The 24,613-nt window shown below is 42.5% G+C and overlaps 1 protein-coding gene across 1 annotated transcript in view; it reads right to left on the bottom strand.

Moving 5' to 3' along the window:
* LOC142943548 (putative E3 ubiquitin-protein ligase HERC1) overlaps positions 1 to 24,613 on the bottom strand; it is a 70,324-nt gene that overhangs the window by 43,723 nt on the left and 1,988 nt on the right. Inside the window, exons 2-25 of the mRNA XM_076085112.1 lie at positions 22,445 to 23,421; positions 21,829 to 21,924; positions 21,396 to 21,590; positions 18,926 to 19,237; positions 18,734 to 18,830; positions 17,633 to 17,776; positions 17,332 to 17,459; positions 16,886 to 17,030; positions 15,913 to 16,084; positions 14,641 to 14,775; positions 13,833 to 13,992; positions 12,888 to 13,013; positions 11,963 to 12,184; positions 9,755 to 9,907; positions 8,602 to 8,734; positions 7,780 to 7,971; positions 6,655 to 6,879; positions 6,331 to 6,504; positions 6,122 to 6,236; positions 5,892 to 6,012; positions 5,278 to 5,449; positions 3,247 to 3,577; positions 2,044 to 2,164; positions 1,442 to 1,493 (exon numbers count right to left, since the gene is read on the bottom strand). Coding sequence (XP_075941227.1) covers positions 1,442 to 1,493; positions 2,044 to 2,164; positions 3,247 to 3,577; positions 5,278 to 5,449; positions 5,892 to 6,012; positions 6,122 to 6,236; positions 6,331 to 6,504; positions 6,655 to 6,879; positions 7,780 to 7,971; positions 8,602 to 8,734; positions 9,755 to 9,907; positions 11,963 to 12,184; positions 12,888 to 13,013; positions 13,833 to 13,992; positions 14,641 to 14,775; positions 15,913 to 16,084; positions 16,886 to 17,030; positions 17,332 to 17,459; positions 17,633 to 17,776; positions 18,734 to 18,830; positions 18,926 to 19,237; positions 21,396 to 21,590; positions 21,829 to 21,924; positions 22,445 to 23,395 — 4,672 coding nt within the window. The 5' untranslated portion in view covers positions 23,396 to 23,421. The remainder of the gene's footprint in view (positions 1 to 1,441; positions 1,494 to 2,043; positions 2,165 to 3,246; positions 3,578 to 5,277; positions 5,450 to 5,891; positions 6,013 to 6,121; positions 6,237 to 6,330; positions 6,505 to 6,654; positions 6,880 to 7,779; positions 7,972 to 8,601; positions 8,735 to 9,754; positions 9,908 to 11,962; positions 12,185 to 12,887; positions 13,014 to 13,832; positions 13,993 to 14,640; positions 14,776 to 15,912; positions 16,085 to 16,885; positions 17,031 to 17,331; positions 17,460 to 17,632; positions 17,777 to 18,733; positions 18,831 to 18,925; positions 19,238 to 21,395; positions 21,591 to 21,828; positions 21,925 to 22,444; positions 23,422 to 24,613) is intronic.

The raw sequence follows: 24,613 nt of genomic DNA, 5'->3' as shown, positions 1-24,613 counted from the left end.
TTAAATGCACAACGTAACACTTTTGATGGATGGGCCATGTTGCTTTTAAGCACTTAGGAGCTATGCAGGGCAATGCATTATTACTCTATAAGAGCTCATCAAATGGAGAAATGCTGAGTCGTCATGCGGGCACAAGCCTTTATGAGCCATTATGGATTCATCTATAATGGGTGCACTGAGTTTCAAACACCCACTGAGGGTAAAAATGCTGTAGTTGAGAAGTGAAATGGCAACCGGAGCTCGTGTTTCCATACTCTAAAGCACTGAAGTTTAAGCATCAGTACTGATGATTCATTTTAAAAAGGACAGTAGTGATGTTTAGAAGTGCGTTAGTATGAGGTTCTTCTCCATCATCAGTGTTCTACTACAGTAGAGTTTATAGAAACACATATTTTAGACTCCTAAAATAATCTATATCAGTTTAAGCTTTATTTAGAATATTTTCTCCTCTTTACTTTGATGTCAGACAGACCTTTCTGAGGGGAACTGAAGCTGTTATCTTTGTTCTCTTCAAAGACACCAGACTCCATTCATAAAAACAGTCATTTAACCTCTCAGAACTCAGGAGTTGCTGGTTTACTGTTGCCTCCTAACTTGTCATTGTGTGACTTTGGTGTTTTAAAGCGGTAGTTCAGAATCACCAAAGTCACACAATAACACAATAACACAAACACACTAACAGATGGAGGCAGCAGTAGAGCAACAACTCCTGTGGTCTGAGAGGTTAAATCACTGTTTCTGTGAATGGAGTCTGGTGTCTTTGTAGAGATCAAAGATAACAGCTTCAGTTCTCTGACATCAAAGTAAAGAGGTGAAAATATTCTAAATAAAGCTTAAAGCTTAAACTGTAATAGATTCTTTAAGGAGTCTAAAATACGTCCACAGCAGTACATTGTACTCCTGTGTGTTTCTATAAACTCTACTGTAGTAGAACTCTGACTCTGGAGAAGAACCTTATACACACACACGACTAAACATCTCTATATCAGTACGGATGATTTCTGCGACTGGTAATTCCATGAACTCTCACAAATCACAATCTTCACTGGGAACGAGCCTTCGTTGTCCAAAGTAACAGAAGAATGAACTGTTATTTGAACAATGGGCACATCTGTATGGTCTTTCTTGTCTTTTTGCTGTAGGTAGACTACGACAGTGTCTTGAAGTGAAGCTCAAAACAAGAACCTCATCATGAGAGATGAATGGCGGGGGGGGGGGCATCACAGTCATGGAGGAGTGAGCTAACGAGAGGAAGAAACATGCCATCGTGTACTTGCTTGGAGCTCCTCTTGTCTTTGGGGCTCAACTGCCCCAAAAGAAGCAAATAAACTATCCACACAGGAACCAAAAGACAGAGAGACAAGAGCAACGTGTGACTGACGACCCGCCATCACCTCACTCGTCAACATCAGACGGACCTTTTCCTGAAAATCATCTTTACCTCTCTTTTTGTGAGAGAACGCCAAGTCCGGGTCAACGTTCCTCCTTCCGCTCTGAAACAGGAAACAGAGACAGAGCGTGATGCAGCTTTCAAATCTCTACGTCACACAAATACCAATGCAGTGAGACAGACGGGTATGTATACGCATATGTATGTATACGCATATGTATGTATACGCATATGTATGTATACGCGTGTGACGGCCTCTGGCTTTAAGCAGGGCCTGCTGTGGGCGTTCCCTTGTTTCTTGTCTGTGCTGTCTTGCAGGTCACACACACAGAGAGAGACAGAGAGAGTGTGTATGATTGTGTGTGTGTGTGTGTGTGTGTGTGTGAGAGATAGTGTGTGTGTGTGTGTGTGTGTGAGATAGAGTGTGTGTATGTATGATAGAGTGTGTGTGTGTGTATGATAGAGTGTGTGTGTGTGTATGATAGAGTGTGTGTGTGTATGTATGATAGTGTGTGTGTGTGATAGTGTGTGTGTGTGTGTGATAGTGTGTGTGTGTGTGTGTGTGTGTGTGATAGTGTGTGTGTGATAGTGTGTGTGTGTGATAGTGTGTGTGTGTGTGATAGTGTGTGTGTGTGTGTGTGTGTGTGTCCTACCAGAGTGCACCCCTCCTCGTCTGACTCCGGCTGAGAGAGGTCTGACTCGCTCCTGGACTTCATGAGTCTGTAGCTCGGGCTGCTCTGCACTGAGTGGCTCTCAGCGCTCAGACTCTCGCTCCTTCAGACACAAACACAAACTAATCTTAAAGACGCAGCAACGGTTACAACTGTGACTGAACTAAACATGCACTGAACCCCAAAGATGATACATAAAAAAGATGGCTCACCATTTTATATAATTAATGCTTACTACGTCTCTGTATGTACAGAATATATTTGTACTACGCATAAACATTTACTACATTCATGCTAATATTACAGTTTATATATTTAACAATTACTGTACGACTGTCTTCTAAAAAATTATTCATTATTGCATTTTATATTGTGTTATAAATAGGGTTGGTTTTTTACACTCAAAGCTTCTATTCAAGTTTTTGAATTAATCTTTGAATGTTAACCTAAAAAATGTACAAGCCTTTTGTTATTGTAGTTATATAAATATAATTGATGTCCTGTTTGATTGCTGCCAGACTGATCCGTCTATTTCCTGTTTATAGTTTGGATAAACATGTTGTCAATTTCTATATTTTTTTCAATAAATGTTGACTTTTTGACTTTTCTACAAATATTAGAATACTAACATTATACTAATACTAATACTACCAATATCAGTGGAGCCTGATCTGTATATGCAACTGTGTACAAATACTACTGTAGGTTCAAACAGAATCAATAGACGTGCAAAAAAAGAAGTGCGCAGCATTTAAATGTTGATTTATAATCTAAATGTCAACGTTATGAATGAAGCTTTAAACTATTAGCTACAGCCCTATATAGTGATTCCTATGTCTTCGCTTCTGAACTATTTCATGTCTTAGTTTTTCACTTGTGTGATTTTAAACTGCACATCAAACAGTTGGAAAGACGTAATTTTAATCCTTTTATAAAGCCTCAAGTGTCGGTAATATTTAAATGTTAAAAAGTCTCGCACAAACATTACACCGTTGTTAAATTAATTCTAATAAGCTTGTTTTTAACATGTGGAACTATCCTTTAATACTGTGCGGTTACATTAGCCTCATTCTACAGTAGAGGGATATTCTAACAGCACAAAATCACCACTGAAGAGGGAACCAACTATTTGAGTTCTGATGTGTCAGCCCCTCCCCCCTTCATAATGAATCTAGGTGCTCAGACCTGGTCATGAAGCTCAGACACTCCTGTGTTCCCGTGGCGGACTGGGTCTGGTCCTCCTCCTCCTGGTTCTGCTTGGTCAGCTCCCCCAGCACAGGGCTCACCCCCAGCAGCAGCAGGGCACAGCGGTGGATCACAGAGTTACAGGCGGCCGTGTACAGGTCCTGGCCTTCTGGGAGACCCTGAGACAGGACAGTGTCCTCCTCTCCTCCTCCTCCTCCTCCTCCTCCGGTCCTGGAGGCCGAGCCAGAGCCCAGTCCTGTGCTGCTGCTGGCCCGCTCTCTGTCCCGACTGCGAGCCACCTCCCGCGCTGAGAGGAAACATTGAAAGATTTCTGTGTGGTGCCAGATGCACATACACAAATAAAACACACACACACACACACACACACACAAGATGCTGGGTTAGAGGACAAGCAGCAGCCGCACAATACACTCAATGGTGACGCGCTGCAAAGATCAGAACCAAAGCTCATACAAACGAAACGCATCACAAAACCTCCGAGCACACCTTGGACCTAAATTACAACAACAAGGATCTTACAATCAGACATCACCTTACAGACATCTACTGTATTTCCACCAAAAACCACTGCCGGGATGAAAAGCATGTTTTCTTTAAACACTCGCCAAAACAACACCGTTTATCAAAGCCAGAAGCTGTAAAAACACAATATTATCGTCAGATGTTCACCTTTTCGACGGTCCTTGAACACATCATGTGAGACGAACGCTTCCGTCAGAAAAGCAGTCAAAACGAAGCTTACATTTTTGATATTTAATCAAAAACATTGTATTCTTATGACTATTTAAAATCTCAACCCAAATAAACCGTTTGCTCTAAAAAACATTAAATTCTGTGCAGGACAGGAGAGGCCTCAAAAATGTAAATAGTTCAATTTATATAGGAAGTGGAGCCTCCGTTTATTCTAACATTGGTAACACTTGTGGATGCTAAGACAGTCTACTTGTTTTTGACTTTTTTATGATTGATGTCCTTCTAACTGTGTTATTCTGCACTAAAGACATGTTCTCGTTCTCTCTACTCATAATCCAATAACATCGCGGAGGCTGCGTCCTCTGAACCAAGACGGAAAACTCTTTTGAACGGCAGCGGCGGCTCTTTCCGTTCTCACCTTTCACAATAAAAGCCCCAGACATACACACTGCATCACTCACTTACATTCACTCAGAGGTCACAGCACTGTTATAACTTATTTTTGCAAGGAATTTAAGTGTCAATCCTTCAGATTTCAGTTCCAAACTAACAGGCAATTCTTCCAAATTTTGTGCGTAGTTCCATTTTGTGTGTGTATATAATGAAGAAAAACTGTAATACAGCAGATTTTTCCGGGAATGTCACCACAAACACCCAGTTTTTATCACTGCAAATATATAAATATTGCAACACTTTCATTAATGGGCCATATGACTCAGTGATGGTGACTTAACAGACATTTGTCTCAATGAAAATCTTCTAATTGCCACTTTAAACGGTCATGAGCAGCAGTGTGACATGTGAAGATGGAGACTTATGAACTTACAGCTCATCTAAATTTACAGTTTCTCCAGTCCTGAAAGGTATGAACACACGTTGGTAAAATAATAAATCATTTTCAGCAGGTATCAATCAAGGCATTCATTTGGTTTTGTGACAACACAAGAGAACAGTATTGTTTACATCACTGGGATGCTTTGTCATAACAAAATAAATTGAGATTAGCATTGAATTTAGAATTTAACTGCACGTACATCATTAAATAAATATCCAAACCCCTGAAACTTCTGCACCTACATGACAACACCTGATTGGAAGACTTGAATTTCGCCCAACACGATACACTGCCAAGCAAATTCAGCAGAAACTGATTGTTCAGCATTTTCACCAGTTGAATAACGACCGTCACAAAGCAGAGATGTGAATGAATGCGAGCAGGCGGGATAAAAGAAAGAGCCTTGAATGAACTGAGAGATACATGTTTTAAATGAAATACTAGCACACATAAAAAGTACAACTCCATGCAGGTGTACTCACTTCCAGCCGTCATTACTTCGTGTTCCCGGTCATCCTCTTCGTCGTCCTGTTCCTGATGCCCCTCCTCTCTCTCACGGTCGGCTCTCTCCTCTAGCTCCGCCTCCTCGTCGATGGTGCGCGTGAACGAGTTCTCCTGAGGGTCCATGTCGAGGGAGTCCTGATTGTCTGAAATCTGACAGAAATGTTACAAAATAACATCCATGAGTGGATTTGAAAATGATACAGAATGTTTTTGTGGTTGTTTTGTTATAGCAACTAGTCTACAAGGCTCCACACTAACTATTCCACCACTGTCGCGAAAAATCATTCCAACCGCTCTGAAGCATTGTAAACTGTGGAAAACTCCAAAGCCTGAACGCATCATAACGTAATTGAATGGAACCTCCCTGCGTTAGCCGTTAGCTGTGCTGCTAACGTAACTAGCTCTCCTCCTGCTGATCTAAACACGGATTTGTTCACATTATCCGTACGGATCAACTACGGCCCGTTACACTACTAATTCTATAAGAGGAGTCCGCGATAGAGTGGTATCTATCAGAACTATTTGTATGAGAAGACTTGTTTAATCTTCTAATTATAAAAAGCAGTTTGTGAGACTTTAAATGCAAACTCACCCTCCTCTCACGTGAAGAGGATCTGGTCTGGACGAAGTCCATGTTCTTACAGGCCAGCAGGCGGTTCCGCACCTTGTAGACACTGCGATAGACCTCCGCCAGGTTCTTAGATGGTTGGTACCTGACGGGGAAAACAAAAATATACTTGTGACATGTGATTTTTAATCTATTCTGGCACTGTGGGACAATGTGCAGACCTTTAACACATCATAAATAGGATGTTACGGTACCTGCCCTCTCCACAGGCTTGGCCCAGCAGCCCTGTGTGCTTCAATAAGGCTGCCAACACAAACGTGGACACAGTGTCCAACAGGGACTCGTTACTGAGAGACGCATTGTCCCAGTCTGTAACAGAACACACAGTACAGTTCACTGTCAAGACTGACACCTCTGGCACAGAGACAATATAATTCATTACATGCTGAGTCAAAAAGGGGACCTTTGCTCATGCCATAGTCCTGCATGTTGATCCAGAGGCTGTTGGCAGGTTCTTTAGAGGAACACAGCGCCAAATCCACCAAGACACTCAAGCCGGGACGCAGTGTGGAGTCAAAGGGCTTCTGCTCTTCATCATCGGACAGTGCTGCCTCCAGCAATGAGCTGATGCACGAGTCTGAAAGACACAAGTGGACAAACATTCATCGTCTCAAGTATACAAGGGCAAAAAGAAGAAACACAAACTGCCCTCAACAGCTGAAAGGTTACTGCCAGCGATGAACATGTTAAACCCGGCCGTCACAGCACCATACCCGCCCCTCCCTACCGAGCTGTGGGATGTCCATTTCCAAGCCGTTGCTGAAGAGGGGAGTTTTGAGCCAGTAGGCGGTATCCTGCTCCTCCAGCGAGGTAGCAGCCCCCTGCAGCATCCCACCGAGGCAACGGCCCACGAGGAGGGCGACCGTCCTCTCCAGGTCCACGAGCCACACCCAGGAGAGCGCCGGCTGTGGCAGCGACATCCCCGAGGCCGGCTCAGCAAAGTCAGACGTACCTGGACAGTGAAGGTTGTGTGGTGGTGTAGGACAGTATGAATGAAAGTTTACACTTTCAGGGAAAATAAGGTCTTGGGAGCTCTACACAGCCTTTGATTTGTGCAGACTTACAGCCGTGAATTATATCGAAAACTAGAAAAACAAGAGTTATATATTACATTTGTGGCTCACAAGCCTCAAAACGTCTAGAGGACAAAATGAGTAAATGCTAAATAGTGAGATGCTAAATCTTTGTATAGAGCCAGTGCAAAATAAACTGCCACCCAGCTTTGAGGGAAAAGCACAATACTGTTAAAAGTTTTGTCACAATCAAGACGAGGGTTCGAGGCTGACACGCATCCATGTTATCCTTAAATCTGTCACCACATTATAACCCAAAGGGATTCCGTACGGAACAAAGACCGACCAAATCCAAACTAAATATATTCAACCTACTTTTCATTCAAAGAGAATCACATTAATGTGCAGTAAATTAGTTTTTGATCTCTAGTGATAGAACAGCTAAAACAGACCTGGTGACCCAGTGTATATAATACACAACACTGTTAAAATAGAAAACATTTTTAGTCATGAAATAATAACCTATTACTCTGAGTAACGTTAGTTTATTTACATTTTTAGGGGCGAAACACACTTTTTAACTTCACAGGAATGTTTGCTTCATTGTTTTTTTTTTTTCATATTACCAAACAGCTAATCAATGTTGATACGGTGTGAATGCTATTAGATAATAGAGAGATAGTTACTTTATTCATCCCACAAGGGGAACTTTGTTCGTGTGATGATAGAGTACATGCTTTGAATTCCTTAGACATGTCTTTGCCAGATGATAAAACTCATTATATAAAGACGATATAGATTACAAAGCAGGGTCAGGGTTTCTTTAGCTTCTTGCTCACCATGCAGGGGCCACTGCAGCTCCTGGTCCTCCAGAGGGGAGGCAGCAGGCAGCAGCCTGTTGAGGCGGTCCAGAGGAGGCAGCAGGTCCAGCAGGTGGCTCAGCAGAGGCCTCGCCACCGACACCGGCAGCAGCAGCAACGAGTTGATGATCTGGCACAGCATGCTGCCTGCCGCCGACACGTAGATCACATCTGGAGATGGAGACACGGAGGTTGAAAAACACAGGAAATTATGAAAAAAAACAAAGAAATAATGAAAAAAAAACAAAGAAATATTGGTTAAAAGGGTGAGAAAAGGGTCGGTAGAAATAAAAGATGTGATAGAAATCTATTAATCCCAAAGGAAATTATTGATCAAAGATTACAACAGAAGAACAAGAAGAAAACAATAGAGGAAGACTATAAATATATATAAACAATAGAGTAATAAGTATTCAGTGAATGAGAAGTAATACTGACACCAGCACCTAACAGAAGCTCAAATAGACAATTGTGCACGATATTGAAAAGTAATAAAACGTTTTATTCCAAAGATCTTTTCTGTTTACTTTGAATAAATGATCATGTTTCATATCAAAACATATAACCTAAATGATTTACATGTTTTATGCAGTTTAACCTGCACAGTCTTTAAGTGAGTAGCGTGAGAAGAAGAGAAATAATGAAAGTGTTTTGTGACGAAGAGGCAGAAGTGGACAAGCGGAGGACACACACACACACACACAGAGAGAGACAGAGAGAGAGACAGAGACAGAGAGACAGAGAGAGAGAGAGAGAGAGAGAGAGAGATTCAGCCACAAGAGATGAACCGATCCTCTTCACCTTGCAGCTTCTCTCGTATGCTGCCGTTCCAGGAACTCTCTTTGATCAGAGCAGCAGAGCGGGAGAAGATGTCGGTGGCGTGAGGCAGCAGGAGCTGCAGATGCTTGTGGAGTAAAGCCACACTGCTGCAGTTCTGCAGAGAGAAAGCACGAGGACCGTAATGTCTCAAGACGCTTAATTCATTTAATCTAAATTCAAATATCTGGCTTGAAGGCTGCTGAACATCGTCACATTATCACAGAGCATACAGAGAGTTACTTTCATGCATCAGTTCTGAAAATAATGTGTTTTTACTAGTGCTGGGCAACGATTAAAACATTTAATCGCATGGATTTTTTGCGATGAATCGCATTGTTATGGAAAAGTTCAATAATGAATTCAAAAGTAGTGTATTGCGCACTTTTATTTTAAAAGTACTGCTATATGAACAAAAGGTCAATAACCTTTGGTTCACGAGATGCAGGTAGCATGTTTTATACTTAATGTGAATATAATTCATACTTTGTTAGCATCTTATTCTGAAAACCGGATGTGCGTCTGAAGAAACCGGATGTTGTCTCACGTTAATCTTTCCGCTAACTTTCAAAGTCCTTCGCTCGTTCCCGATCTGTGCTGTTTAAATGCGTTTACCGTGAATTTCAGCATATAGGTGCACTAACATTACTGACTATAGGATGTTTGCTGGCTTTTATCCCACTGTTCTTGTCATCCTCTTGTTGTTATGTATATATATTGTCTCTTGTCTTTCAATTTAAAAAAAAGAAAAAAAATATATATATAATAAATTTAAAAAATGCGTTAACGCGCGATAAAATAATTGTTGGCGTTAATTAATGAATGCGTTAACGCGAAATTAACGCGTTAACTTGCCCAGCACTAGTTTTTACGCTTCATGAAGAAGACCATGTGAGTTCTGAGATTAGATGTGCATTAAAGAGTAAATAACTTCATCAGCTTGGACATCAGAGGGCTTCTGCCTTTCAATGGTGAAGCTATAATCTCACCAGTGTTAAGAAAAAAAACCTAAAACACATGATCCGATTGGCACCGGACCAAGAGGTTTGAATAACTCCGTGATTTTCCACATAATAAAGCCGCTATCCGTGGAAGAGAGAGTCGGCGTTTTTGAACAAGACGAGCCGAGTGTCCGTACCTCGGTGACTGAGTTGATGTGGCAGTACGCCAACAGCTGCTTCTGCAGGGAGCACAGGAGCTGGTGGAGGTGAGCCGGCTGGCTGCTGTCGGAGGAGGACGTGCCCTGCTGCAGCTTATTGCTGTTCTTCTCCAGCTCACCGAACGCCTGATCCTGCACAACAACAACACAAGTACGATGTGAGGGATACATTCAAGGACTCACGGTCAGGGTATAGTTTATTGTCATTATGCAACACAGGGCTGCACGACGAGAGTTCATTTGCTACACAAGAAAAACCTTTTTTTATTTTGCATCAGGATGAATGTAAACAAACGATTCTCTGGGCAGATAATCTGGTCGGCATTTTACATTAAGAACCAGGGGAACGTGAGAACGTTGAATATATATCGCAACGCAGTTTACTTGTGATAAATAAACAGACAACGTGTACTCAGTTCTGCTGCTTTCAGTATTCTGATCAAATACGACACATTACTTGAAGAATAAAAGAATGAATTGAACATTGAACACGAAAGACGTGTTTTCAAAGCAGAAAATGTTCGGCAAACCACCTTTTGACCTGAGGTACTTATACTTACACTAAAGTATTCACATTCATATTATTCTGCTTTATACTTTTTACGCCACTACATTTCTTTGAAAACTTAATTTATTTTGCAGATTCAGATAAATAATGTAAAACTTTATTCCACAAGATTCCTGGCAGTATATGCATGCAAAGAAAAAAGTATTTAGTCAGCCACCAATTGTGCAAGTTCTCCCACTTAAAAAGATGAGAGATCATTTTCATCATAGGTACACTTCAACTATGAGAGACAGAATGGGGGGAAAGAATCCAGGAAATCACATTGTAGGATTTTTAATGAATTAATTGGTAAATTCCTCGGTAAAATAAGTATTTGGTCACCTACAAACAAGCAAGATTTCTGGCTCTCACAGACCTGTAACTTCTTCTTTAAGAGGCTCCTCTGTCCTCCACTCGTTACCTGTATTAATGGCACCTGTTTGAACTCGTTATCAGTATAAAAGACACCTGTCCACAACCTCAAACAGTCACACTCCAAACTCCACTATGGCCAAGACCAAAGAGCTGTCAAAGGACACCAGAAACAAAATTGTAGACCTGCACCAGGCTGGGAAGACTGAATCTGCAATAGGTAAGCAGCTTGGTGTGAAGAAATCAACTGTGGGAGCAATTATTAGAAAATGGAAGACATACAAGACCACTGATAGTCTCCCTCGATCTGGGGCTCCACGCAAGATCTCACCCCGTGGGGTCAAAATGATCACAAGAACGGTGAACAAAAATCCCAGAACCACACGGGGGGACCTAGTGAATGACCTGCAGAGAGCTGGGACCAAAGTAACAAAGGCTACCATCAGTAACACACTACGCTGCCAGGGACTCAAATCCTGCAGTGCCACACGTGTCCCCCTGCTTAAGCCAGTACATGTCCAGGCCCGTCTGAAGTTTGCTAGAGAGCATTTGGATGATCCAGAAGAGGATTGGGAGAATGTCATATGGTCAGATGAAACCAAAATAGAACTTTTTGGTAAAAACTCAACTCGTCGTGTTTGGAGGAGAAAGAATGCAGAGTTGCATCCAAAGAACATTATACCTACTGTGAAGCATGGGGGTGGAAACATCATGCTTTGGGGCTGTTTTTCTGCAAGGGGACCAGGACGACTGATCCGTGTAAAGGAAAGAATGAATGGGGCCATGTATCGTGAGATTTTGAGTGGAAACCTCCTTCCATCAGCAAGGGCATTGAAGATGAAACGTGGCTGGGTCTTTCAGCATGACAATGATCCCAAACACACCGCCCGGGCATCGAAGGAGTGGCTTCGTAAGAAGCATTTCAAGGTCCTGGAGTGGCCTAGCCAGTCTCCAGATCTCAACCCATAGAAAATCTGTGGAGGGAGTTGAAAGTCCGTGTTGCCCAGCGACAGCCCCAAAACATCACTGCTCTAGAGGAGATCTGCATGGAGGAATGGGCCAAAATACCAGCAACAGTGTGTGAAAAGCTTGTGAAGACTTGGAGAGGGTGAAACAACAGCGCTTCCTTCCTGAGTAACGTCTGCCTTGGTCTATTCCAAACAGATCGTTAATGATCTCTCAGATAATGGTTTGTTATCGAGCGGCACACACACTGAAATCAATAAGAGCGAACTCTCCGATAAGAGCTGCAGCAAACATCTACTCACGGTATAGAAGCCCAGGTTCCTGAGCAGCGTCTTCATGAGGATCTCGGCCAGGTGGGTGTCAGGGTGTCCCGCCGTGTCGCTGTACGTCGGGTCCGGGGCGGCCGCGAAGCCCGGGCCAGAGCAGAGCCCCTCGGGCCCATCGGCCGGAGAGCTGTAGCCCAGGAGCGAGGCCACGTGGGTGTGGTCCTGGAGGCTGGTCAGGATTATGTCGAGCTGCATCCTCTGTGGCACAAAAACACACACGTTTAAAATGAGACTGCTGACCTAGACAGAAAAAACAAGCCGACAAACAGCACTCGGTGTTAAACTGGTAAACATGGAGGTTCATACTGAGGGGAAATAGTCCAATGTGCAGTCAACAAGCTAGCCTCGGCGGCGGTTATCACAGCTCTTCTGTTTTAGTCATATTTCATGAAACACTAGGTTTTTAATTATTGAGGTAACTGCACATTTTTTGCATGTGCAGAAATGTTCCATAAATTAACAGCAAATTTGTACTTTTAAAGGAACGGTTTGATATTTTGTAAAAGACACTAAATTTGCTTTCTTGCCAAGAGTTAACTGATACGATCGATATCACTTTTATATCTCTACATCAACGTCAGGCTACAGCCGCTAAACTTAGCCAGAAACACGCTAAGCTAACCGGCTGACCACTTAGAGGAACCAAACCAGCCTTTTACTCCACCAACACCACAACGTGAGCCATCAACCAACCATTTGTTAATCTACACAAACCTCAAGTACATTAATGTAAACCAGCGGCTGTGACCGGCTTTTAATGTCTAACAATGAGATTAATGTATAAAAAAAGTGCTCAGTTTTAAGCATATACGTCTCCACTGGAATTCAGAAAATAAAACTCTACACATGCATCCAGAGTCATGGATCCTGACAGGTGTGTGTATCAGGAAGCATAGCGTACCTGTCCTTTGGAGAGACTCTCCCATTTGTCAGGGCCCTGAGGCAGCAAGGAGTGAAGGAGCTCCATCCTCTCTCTCAGCGGAGGCAGCAGCATGGTCGCCCCCACCGACAGAGTCTCGATCACCGCCTGATGGAGACACACACAACACACACACAACACAAAGCTTCAGGTGGGGCAACAGATCCAGAGTTTGTTGACATGTTAAGAAAGTACTGTTTGGATGTTTTGAAGTAGGGTTGCATGAAGTACTTTTCCATCATCAGTGTATGTGTAGACACTTAAATAAATTAAGATCAGTTTGTGTTATTCTGTGACTTTGGCTGGTTCGGATTCACCAAAGTCACACAAAATAAACAAGGGAACAGAGAAGTGAAGCCGTTCTACGCTCTCTTTAAAGACACCAGACTCCAGTCGTTCTACCTCACAGATCACAGGAGTGGCTGGTCTATCACTGCCTCTATCTGTTGGTTCATTTGTGTCAGCAATTTGACAGCAAGGTAAAGAGGGGAAGACATTCTAAATATAGCGTTCACTTAAACTGCAATAGATTCTGTTAGGAGTCTGGAATACGTCCTCAGCAGAACATTGATTTGTGTGTTTCTATAAACTACTGTAGTAGAACTGTGACTCTGGAGAAGAACCTCATACAAACACACTTCTAAACATCACTACTGTCTCTTTAATGTCCACTGAGCTAATCTCAATGATTACATACACAAGAGAACAGCTGAGGAGTGACGATTCAGATAAAATAGAATAAAACAGCTTTAATTACAGGCATGGAAAAGGTGACAGAGATGCTGCTGCAGCTCCGTGTTTCTTTAAGTGAGAACTTCATCCTAAATATGTTGTGTTTGTTCACAAAGTGTCTCTGTTTTATTATTTCTACTATCTATCTTGGTCTTTACTATGCTGATAATCCCCCCCCCCCCTGCATCTTCTTACCTCCTGAATCTCGTCAGGCACTGAGGAGTCCATCAGTCTGAAGAGCAGTTTCGTCAGGGGTCTGGCCTGCCGACCTAAGATACTGGTGGCCACGCCCCCAGCCAGAGCCAGATGATTGGACAAAAGCCGAAGGCACAGCTTGAGGAAGTTATGATGCTCCCTGCAAATACATTTTTTTAAATGTATTTAATTTTAGCCACGACTATTGAATCTTATTGCCAAGATGACGGTGTGAAAGTTTCACACGTAAAAATCACAGACTTAAAAAAACAAAAAAGTTAAAAACAAGATAAAAAAGAGACGAGAGACTTAAAACAATCCAGTAAACTAATATATATATATATATTTTGAACTTGTCACAAACAATCATCCGACGTCTCTGGTACCACATAGAGCCCAATATCAAGCTTCTCATGCTACTGGAGGGTAATTAAGGTGTCCTTAGTTTTTTTACTTAACGATGCAACTTTATGTCATTTCAGACCATTGTTACTAAAGTTAACGCCCAAAAAGCTCAAAGACAAAAAAAAAATAAACGTGCTATAGTTAAATCATTTGTTAATTATTTACACATATCACAGCCTTTGTGTGAACATGTAATTCTTCTATCAATATGTTTTCCTTTACAATCATACTCTGTGAATCAAAAGAGCAGATTTGTCATTTTAAATAGAGATGTTAGTAATTAACCGTGAATCTGATAATAACAACCCTCTTTCCTGGAGAGGAGGTGCTTAATTATACACGGTTATTTCTCTGTGTTTTCTCCACACCGGTCAGTGCAGTGATGGTGGCCGTGTGTGTTTACCTGGATGAGGGGAACGGAAGAGGAGGGACTTCACTGTTGATGCCGTCGCAGTAGCGCTCGAGGAAGGAGCGCAAGTGGGAGAAGGTGCTTTCCTCCAGGTCGACACAGTAGGGCCTGTGCCAAGCCACCACCTGCCTACAGAGCCACAGGGAGTAAGTATTCATATATTAATATTAATATGAATATGAAGAGCTCTAGTGCTTCATAGGTGCTCCAGTGGAATGAATGTCAAACATCAAAGCTCTGGAGGGACATGCTGTTGTTGTCATTCAAACACTTTGTCCACTAAACTGATGAAGCTTGAAGCATTTCTCCACTGATTTAAACCAGCAGGAATAACGTCGGGTTAGTCGTGCTCGTCGTGATGAAACGTTAACTGAACTTTATGTGTAGAATCGATGCCGTGCCTCAAAACCACTTCAACAAAGTTCTGCCTTACTCCTGTTTTCTAATGAATGTTAGTTTTCTACCGATCTATCTAAAGAATGCACTTCCTGTGAACACTGCATATCAAAATAAATGTGACACATGTGAGAGTTGGCAATGTGGTTTCCTGTTTTTTTTTTGTCAAGAAATCTCATCACTTTACTTTGAAGGTTGAATCGACATCATCACACCACAGACGCTGCGTATTGTTCCTCCGGTAATGACCTCATCAGATTTATCAAAAGGAATCACAATATTATCATAAACATTGGATCAGTACATGTGTGGTACTCCACTGTGGTGTGATGAAGTTTAATCCAACATTGCAAAGTCAAACATTCAGATTTTTTTTCTCACTAATTTGAGAGCTCAATCTCAGAGAATATTACATTTTTTTCTTGTTAATTTGGTTTTTCTCGAACATTTAACACTTTACTTTAAAAGATTATCAGATTTTTTTTTCATAACACTGATGTACCGTTGACATGGTGTTTATAATGTTTTGACTATATCATCTCTTATTATATTTATAACTTTTACACATTAGGAGACAGAGTGACTTTCATCTAAAAGAACTGCATGTTTATCAAGATCTAACCTCCTTAAGACTCACTGAGACACTCTGTACTTTACGTCAGTAACACAGTCAACATGACATTAACATCACACAGAAGGAAAAAGAAACTGCTGCCATTTCACGTGCAGTCACTGACCTTTGACCTCTATTGTGCAATCCTATCAAACCCCCCCCCCCCCCCCACCCCCCTCCCCCCTCCCCTCCCTGTGTGGCTATGTTTATGTTCAATGCTACCGTCGCTACAGCAGTTACTCTGATGTTGAGCTGACCTGTCTCTGGGCAGGGCGGTCCACGCCAGGCTGTGGGACGTTCCGGCTGAGATCTGCTGAATAGCGACTCCGTCCAGACCCACCACCTTCTTGGGTTTGGTGATCAGCTCCGTGGAGTTCCCCTGGCCACACTGGCCCATGGAGTTGTTGCCCCATGCGTACACTTCATTGTCTGGAGAAGTAATACAAGATTAGATATAGAATCTGTACTACACTGATCTGAAATATACGGTCTAGCTTCAGTTAAGCATTAGCCTAAACAAACAGGGTCTATGTATTTTGCTATTACATCACGCTACTTGCGACAGCTCTGTCACTTGTTTAACAAACATAAAATCATGATCACACTGTGACTTGACAAGAGGCCGTGGATTTAGCATGTTCAGCCACATTGATCCCCGACACCATGCTAACGTGTTTTAATGCAGCAGCAGCTGCTCAGAGTTACCGACCCTCTAAATCCCCAAAACCCGCCAGCGGGACTGAAAAGCATGTTTCCTCTAAACAATCGCAGAAACTACACCGTTTATCACAGCCAGCTGTAAAAAAAAAAACACCATTATCGTCTTTCTGACGGCCCTTGAACACATCATGTGCGACAAACACTTCCGTCTGAAAAAGAAACCGAAACAAAGCTTAAAATTGTGAAATTTCATCAACAACATTTTATTCTACATGTCTCCTTTAAAATCTCGCCACAAATAAAGCTTTGCTTTTTTCTGTAAAAAACATTAAATTGTGAGCTCCTCAGTGAAACTATGAAGTCATGATTGATTCATCTGAGACCAACAATCATGTGACAACAAAAATCCGTGAAACTTCTGCACAAAAGACATGTTCTAGTTCTCTCTACTTCTAGTCATGATTGTTCTGTTTCTATAGAGCTGCAGGACTTTTATATTACAGAGAAAATCAAGACTACAGAGAGAAACTGTGACAAAAAGCTCCCGAAAGAGAAGAGCAAAAGACAAACCATGCGACAGGGCCAGGCAGTGACTGTCCCCGATAGAGATGTCCACCACCCTGGTGGTAGCCAGCTCCTCGATCAGTTTGGGTCTGAGAGCTGTGGCCTCAGAGGAACCACATCCCAGACAAGCACCGCAGCCCCACGCGTACACCTAAAGAACAAGTGGCACCAATCAACATCAGCAGAGGAGTTCTTCCGCTGCTCACATCGCAAATCATTTAATTTTGGTCTCCAGGAGTAAAAACAGTGAGACTGTATCTTTGAGACAAAGCCTGAGAAAGAAGAGCTCCGTTACGTAACAAGTCATCACTGTCAACGTCCAACCGGCTGTCAGCAGAAATGCATAAACAGCAGTATGAAATTCCCTCTTTGGGACAAAGAGCCTTCATTTATTCCTCAACAAACCGGGCTTTTGTCCCGTCTTGGTTAACCCTTTAGGACTGCTGTCATACCTGTCCGGTGGAGGTTAAGGCGAGAGACGACTGGCTTCCTGCACACACTTTCCTGATGAACATTCCCTGCAGGGCTTCCACTACTTTTGGCTTGTAGACTCGATTGGTATCACCGTGACCGAGTTTTCCTGCGGGACAACACGTGGTTTCACTTGTATGAGAGCATGTACTCACACTGTAGTACAATTTGAAGAAATACAAGACAAAACTGCAAGAATTATGTGAAGGCTCCAATTTAAATTCAATTTACAAGATCACTGATGACGTTTAACAACAAAGTCTTGGTGAAGGGTTTCCTCACCGTTGTCTCCTCCTCCGAAGGACCACACGGTGCGTCCATCCTTGGACAGAGCGATGGTATGAGAGCTGCCACACGACACCTCTCCCACGTTACTGATGTCTTTAACCAGGGTAGGAATGTTTCGGCTGTTGCTGTCACCGTGACCTGCATCCCCCCAAACAATGAAAGAAAACGTCAGACTGCTTACGCACGGAAATTACAAATGTGGAGTTTTATTTAGCTCGTCTGAGTGGAGGGTTAAAAAAAGTCCACGCGGAGCATCCGGCACACAGAGCAGAACGAGGTTGTTCTCTCGAGTATTAGTTCACAGCACTTCTTCCTGTCATGACTGGGCCTTTACAGGTTCATGTGTTCATGGTGGCTCATTCTGCAGTCAGGAGTACATAGAATACTAAACTAAACTAAAACATTTAATGTCATCATGTATATACTGAAGGCTTTAATTACTAATAATAATAATAATAATAATAATTATTATTATTATTACAAAATCATTCCAAATATAAAGAAATCAGAACGTAAACAATTATTATCGTGCAAACTGCAAAATAGTAAATAAAATAACTTATAAATAAATCAGTTAGAAAACCAACAGCTTTCTTTTTCTAAATAAAATATTTTAAGATATTTGCATCTATAAACGGACCACATCTCTCTTTTCTGTGCGGTAGCGACGGAGCCGCTCCCATCTGTCAACAGACATGCTACTAGCTGTCAGCTACAGCGTTACCCAGAATGCCGTGCAGTAGTGGAACTTTGTAAATGGCCAGTTATTAGTTAAACAAATTTATGAGTCACAAATTGTTGTGCGTCATGGTGTTTTACCGTGTTAACGAGAGTTAGCTTGAGGGGTTATTAATAATAATAATAACTTTATTTATATAGCAACTTCAGAAACAGAGTTTACAAAGTGCTTTGACAGACAAAGCAGAAAAAGCGAGACAATAAAATAAGTTACAAAGTGTTACAAAGTTATAACCATGAGTGAGAAGAGTAAGAAGAGAATCTAAGAGCGTTGACAATCCCCCCGGTTGTACTGGGAACTACTTAAAAGTAACAGCCGTACATTAAAAGAGATCCTAAATGAGTTCAGCAACTTACCTAATCTTCCAAAATCTCCTTCACCCCACGTGTACAGCTCTCCATCCTCACTGACTGCAGCACTGTGTCTGTAGCCGGCAGACACACACACCACCACCTGACACAGAACAACAGACACACATCAGACTTAATCATCGGTTACTGGATTTAAAAGATGAAATAATGTGCACCATGTGAATAGAATAGCCCTACCTTCCCCTGGAGTGGCCCCTGGATCAGTTTGGGGTATTTCTGTGTTGAGCTGTTCCCGTGACCCAGTTTGCCGTAGTCACCGTCGCCCCAGCTGAACACCTCGCCCTCCGTGGTGAAGGCCAGCGTGTGGCCGTCGGAGCCCTTGGACGACGACACCTTCTTGATGGCGCGGTGGGGCTCAAAGGTGAGCTTCTTGAGCGTCCACTGGTTGCTGGAGTCTCCGAGGCCCAGACGGCCGTAGCTGCCTTTACCGCAGGCCCGGACGGAGCCATCGGACGAGATCACAAAAGTGCAGTACTGGCCCGCCTCAATCTGCAGAGAGAGAGAGTGAGTGAGTGAGTGAGTGAGTGACCAGCGCTGTGGTAAAATCCTGTGGCGCTAAACTACAGCTGTGAAGGGCGTAGTTGTCTCATTGGTTGGTGGACTACGGTTTTTCAGAATTTTGGCCATCGAAATCTGAGTGGGTTATTTTGCAACCAGTGAACAGGAAGTGACCATATCTGGACTGAGGAGGAGTGACGTAGAGACGCCGTATACGTCTCTGGTAGAGACCTGTCAATCACTGTGTAGCCCCGCCCCTAAAGCAGCCCCTGCTTTATAATAATACACGGAGTACACTGGTTTTCATCAACAGAAGCTATGATCAAACACTTTTGTTGACAATAGTATTTCCATTAACTAACTAAAATATTAAAACTAATTTAACCTTGTTGGCAAGAATGATTTGGACGTAGACGCAACATATACGTCTCTGGTAGAGACCTGTCAATCACCGTGTAGCCCCGCCCTAAAGCATCCCCTGCTTTATGGTCTGTCTGACTCTAAATGGACCATAATGTACTAAATGAACATCATGCTGTATTGAAGAAGACTTGAAACTAGAGATTGAGACCATAAACTCATGTTTACAATGTTTACTGAGGTAATAAATCAAGAGAGAAGTAGAGTCATTTTCTCATAGACTTCTATACAACCAGAGGAGTCGCCCCCTGGTGGACACTAGAGAGAATGCAGCTTTAAGGCTCTTTATAGACCTGGAGGTTGCCGCCTGGATACAACACCCGGTCTCCAAGAAATGATGTTCCCATACAACTGAACTGCTTTCTCAATTATGTTTTTGAGGGAAACGTATTTACAGTTTTAAACACATTTTTAACGTTGTGAATTTCAACCTGACACAAAACAAAACAAAAACTACTGAAAAAAAATACTTTAGTAAAAGATCTTGCTTTGGCTTAAAACAAATGTTTGTTACGTATCTTAAATTAAGTAGGTCATCTGGGAAATGCAATTGAAAAAGGCAGTTTTCAAGAGACCAGGCTGAGCTAGTTTCTGATGATTATTTGATTTAATTTCCTGCAAATTCAGCAGCACATTAGGAAAAATGATTTTGTGCAACTTCATCTTGCAGAGAGGCCCCTGACATTATAAACAGATGAACAAAGGTTATGTGGGTAAGATAATTGTCTCATACCATCGATCCGTCTAACACAGCATGTCACATTGTTTTGATACACAGCTGTAGTTCCGCTGAAGGGAGAACCAGTGCTGTTAATGCATGATGTCACACGTGTTTATGAAATGCTCTTTTTGTGATCATGCTGATCAGTAAAATTCATGCTCTGAAGAAAAACAATATTTCCCCCTTAAAACTTAACCCATTTGACAAAACATAGCTAATTTAATTTTGAACCGAGGTCATTTTTACATTAATTACCTCGGTCATGCTTTGTGACTTTGTGCCGCGTCATCACGGTTAATATTTATACCACCAATGTGTTTATGGTAGAAATGTTTACTGGCACGCAGTGTAAAAATACTAAACGTCCTGCATTAAAAATGTTCCTGAAGTAAAAGTATTAGCATCAAAATACACTTTAAGTACCAGAAGTAAAAGTACACTCAATATGCACTCAAATACTATATGCATCATTGGATTATAATTATTGATGCATTAATGTGTTCATCACTTTAATGTTGCAGCTGGTGAAGCTCATTTGAACTACTTTATATACTTCATAATATACTACTTAATAATAGTTCATAGTTCATAAGGTTATTTATATTTTGTGTTAAGAACATGAATCTGCAAAATAGCCAAACTAGTGACTAATACTGTCTAATAAATGTTATGAAATTAAAAGTATAATATTTCCCTCTGAGATGTAGTGGAGTAGAAGTATAAAGTTACATAAAATGGAAATACTTAAGTACAAGTACCTCAAAACGTGTACAAAGTTACATTCCATCCCATGCTACAACAAGTAAATTGCAGAAGTGAAATTGTTTACAAGAGCACAAAGTTCTTCTTAATTCTGCTCTAAAGGGAACCAGATTGGTGCGTTTAACTTTAAAATGTGCTAAATTTAAAATCTAGCCACCACAGTGTCAGAAAGCTTCAGATGCTTCCTCTCTAAACATGTGCAGACACACAGCTCTACAGAAGACTTGTGAACTGTTGTTCTCTTACGGTCTGTGCGTCGGCGAAGCTCGTGGCCAGCTTGGGCTGCAGGATCTTCTCCTGCGTTCCCTCCACCAGCTGGTGGCTGCTGTTACTGCCCCACACGTAGACCTCACAGGTCTCAGACACCACGGGCGTCTCGCCGGTCTGGATGCTGTCTGGGCTGACGCAGGTGCGAGAGTAGTCCGACGCCATTCGACATACCTGGAAGAAAAGGACGCGAGTTAAGAACCGCTCCGGACATCTTTGAATAATCATTTGTGTCTGACGAGTTTCTTAAAATGACATCTCCTCCCTTTTCCTTCCAACATATTTTTGACTAGTAACTTACAGGAGTTACTCGTATGGATCGAAGTGAAGGCTATCCACTCCTTTAAATAAGCATGTTGAGGTGTATTATTTAGAGTATAATGATACGTAGAATACTTCTAAAATGTCTTACTTCTTCTAAGAGACAGAGTGCTGCCTCATACAATGAGCACAAGCCATCAGTGGTCCGTGTGGGTTCTCTCCACTGGCTGCGATCTGCTGAGGAGCCCTGAGACAGAAGAAACGCATTTAAATATATAAATGTTCAGACCATAATGACTTCAAAACAATTACAATCATCACACTCAACAGGGGGCCTTTGTCACAGACCACCAAAAGGAAACGTTAAACAACCTATGCACCTTTAAATCTGATAGGAATCCAAAAACCATGTGATACATTTTAGACAACCCCGAAAACTTTGAAAAAAACGTAAATAACTCGTTTGAAAGCCTATGACATCATCATTGTTTATTTACCAGCATGTTTGTATTTGGTTGGTGCAGAATGTCAGTAGTGTTTTCAGTTATCACCCCTTAAGATCATAATAGCTGCACTATAAAGCATACAGATGGATGAATTATTGTTAGTTTATAGTGTTTTCCATAGAGACAAGAAAGACGTGGTTGGATGAGCAAAGTAAAGCTGCCGAGGCTACTGAGTCCTTGTTTAAGCAGAAGTTATAACAGTTCTGGTTTGAGTTATTAAACCACACTTCCAATCTGCCAGCAGTGTTGATGTTTACTTACCAAAGAGCGCCTCATCTGCATGAGGATGTTCATGAAACAATCATATCCGATGAGCCCTTCTTGGTTCTGTAGCACCTTATTCTCCTCCATAGCACTGACCAGGGCTGATGCAGCCAAGGCCATCTCGATCCACTCCAGCAGGTAGCGCAGGGAGCCCCTCTGGGAGGCCAGCCCCAGCAGCAGCTCGGAGGCAAGCCGCCGCCCTAAAATGTCCGCCCCAGAGTTTGGCATGGTTACCCCCTTCAGGAAAGTGGTGACCTGGGCCAGGCAGTCCAGGCCCATTGGCGGGATCTTGCTCTCGTTGGCCAGAGAGAGGGGCGGCAGGGAGCTGACCACGTCGATGGCCGTGTGAATGACATCGTTACACAAGTTTATGTTGCCTCCGGCACCTCCGCTGGGGCTGGGTGGAGGAGGCATCATCCAGCTCTGGCGCAGCAGAGCAAAAAGAAGGCTGAGGCCCGTGCGGACGCCCATCTCGATGAGGGCGTCCGTGCTGGAGCGCGGCCGCTCGCTGACAGAGTGCAGATCGGCCGAGCCCGAGTTGTTCTCTGGAGAGTGCTGCTGCTGCTTGACCTTTCCTTTGTCGTGGTACTTGTTGGAAAGTGCGTAGAAGATGCGCTGGAGCACCAGCACACGTTTGCGCAGGGCTGCAGCGAAGGGAGAGTCGGAGCAGACCATCTTGGCCAAGGCCAACTGGCTGCTGAGTAGCGCGTCCAGGTAGTGCTCCTGCTCATCGCTGGAGAGGGATTCACGCTCAAAGTCCGGGAGCTGGGGCCCTTTCAGACACAGCACCTGCTGGGGCAGCAGCACGGCCTCTTTGTTGACCAGCAGCTTCGAGTACAGCACCGACACTCCCTCCCGTGTGGCGATCGACTCGCTGTCCTCCGTGATCCACGAGCTGTTCAGGTGCTCCAGCCATTTGAGCTTCACCGGGGGGATCATCAGAGCCATGGCATGTCACTCTGGAGCCATCAGTCCTGAAAACATCAGACAAATTGTTAATATCAAGCTTGTGAACAGCAATTTGTGTTCGCAAAGGCTGTCTTTTCTCAACGCTATTTAAAATGTTGGGGAAAAACACAATAATCTTCAGTTTGAGGTTATTAATAGTTTCCAGTTTGCAAAATTGGCACAGACCTTGATCCATTCAACACTTCTTCACTGGATAATATCGTGAATCAAGATGAAGAAACAAACATTATGGACTTATGTGCTAATAACACAGATGAGGTAATCTATGTAAATATGACCTAATATATATCAAAACAGAAAATAATATCTAAATCTGCCCGATAATAGAGCACTGCTCTCAGTGAAAACTAGCCTGGTTGAATAAAGGTTTTTTTTAATGCTTTATCGTGCGATTTAAAGTTGTATTATTACTTGTACCAATATTTTATATGCACACTGATTACATTCTATTTCATGATGTTTAGTCGTTTGTGAAGTTTAGCCATACATTTACAGACTAGCCTCGCTCCAGTCTGTATTGTAAACACTACACACATGTTGACCCGTGCATAACAGGTCAGAGAAGTCCAAACTCTGCTTCAAAGAATCCATAACTGGAAACTAAAGGCATGCTTCTTTTTGACACCAGTTGCAATCTAGAAAGGGTTCTCTGTAGGTAACCTTACTGCCTCTGGGTTTAAGTTGAGGTACGCCAGGTGTAAAGATGAGTAACGTGTGGGTCAAAGCGCTGCTGCCCGCTAACAAAGTCCAAGAAACGTGACCACTTCACTCCTATCCTTGCATCCTTACACAAATCCCTACATGTTCTCACCCTTACATATTCTTCAGAGTCTCTCAGCCCTTACAGCACCAGACCCATCGGATCCGCCCAATGTGGCCAACTGGCTGTGCACTGTTCGTGGAGAAAGGTGGAGTCTATTGATGCTTTTAAGATGCACCTTAAAATCCACCGTTATTCTCGGGCTTTCAAGTGTGTTCAACCCGTGTTTGATTGTGTTTAAACTCGTTTCCAATTGTAATCTTGCTTTATTTCCACATATACACCGGATGTCTCTCTGCTTGTATGTGCTATATAAATGAGATAACCTTCTTCCATCATACCTGTTGTATAAACAAATACCATGTTTATCGTTGACATTTTGTAATCCAGCTAAATGCTTTGCTCCAGTTTACAGTGAAGGTGAGCAACTTTCTGCA

The sequence above is a fragment of the Anarhichas minor genome, unplaced genomic scaffold (genome assembly GCF_050575085.1).
Source record: "Anarhichas minor isolate MPS153535 unplaced genomic scaffold, ASM5057508v1 ptg000139l, whole genome shotgun sequence".
Taxonomy (NCBI): Eukaryota; Metazoa; Chordata; class Actinopteri; order Perciformes; family Anarhichadidae; genus Anarhichas; species Anarhichas minor.
This window is presented reverse-complemented; position numbering and strand designations above follow the sequence as displayed.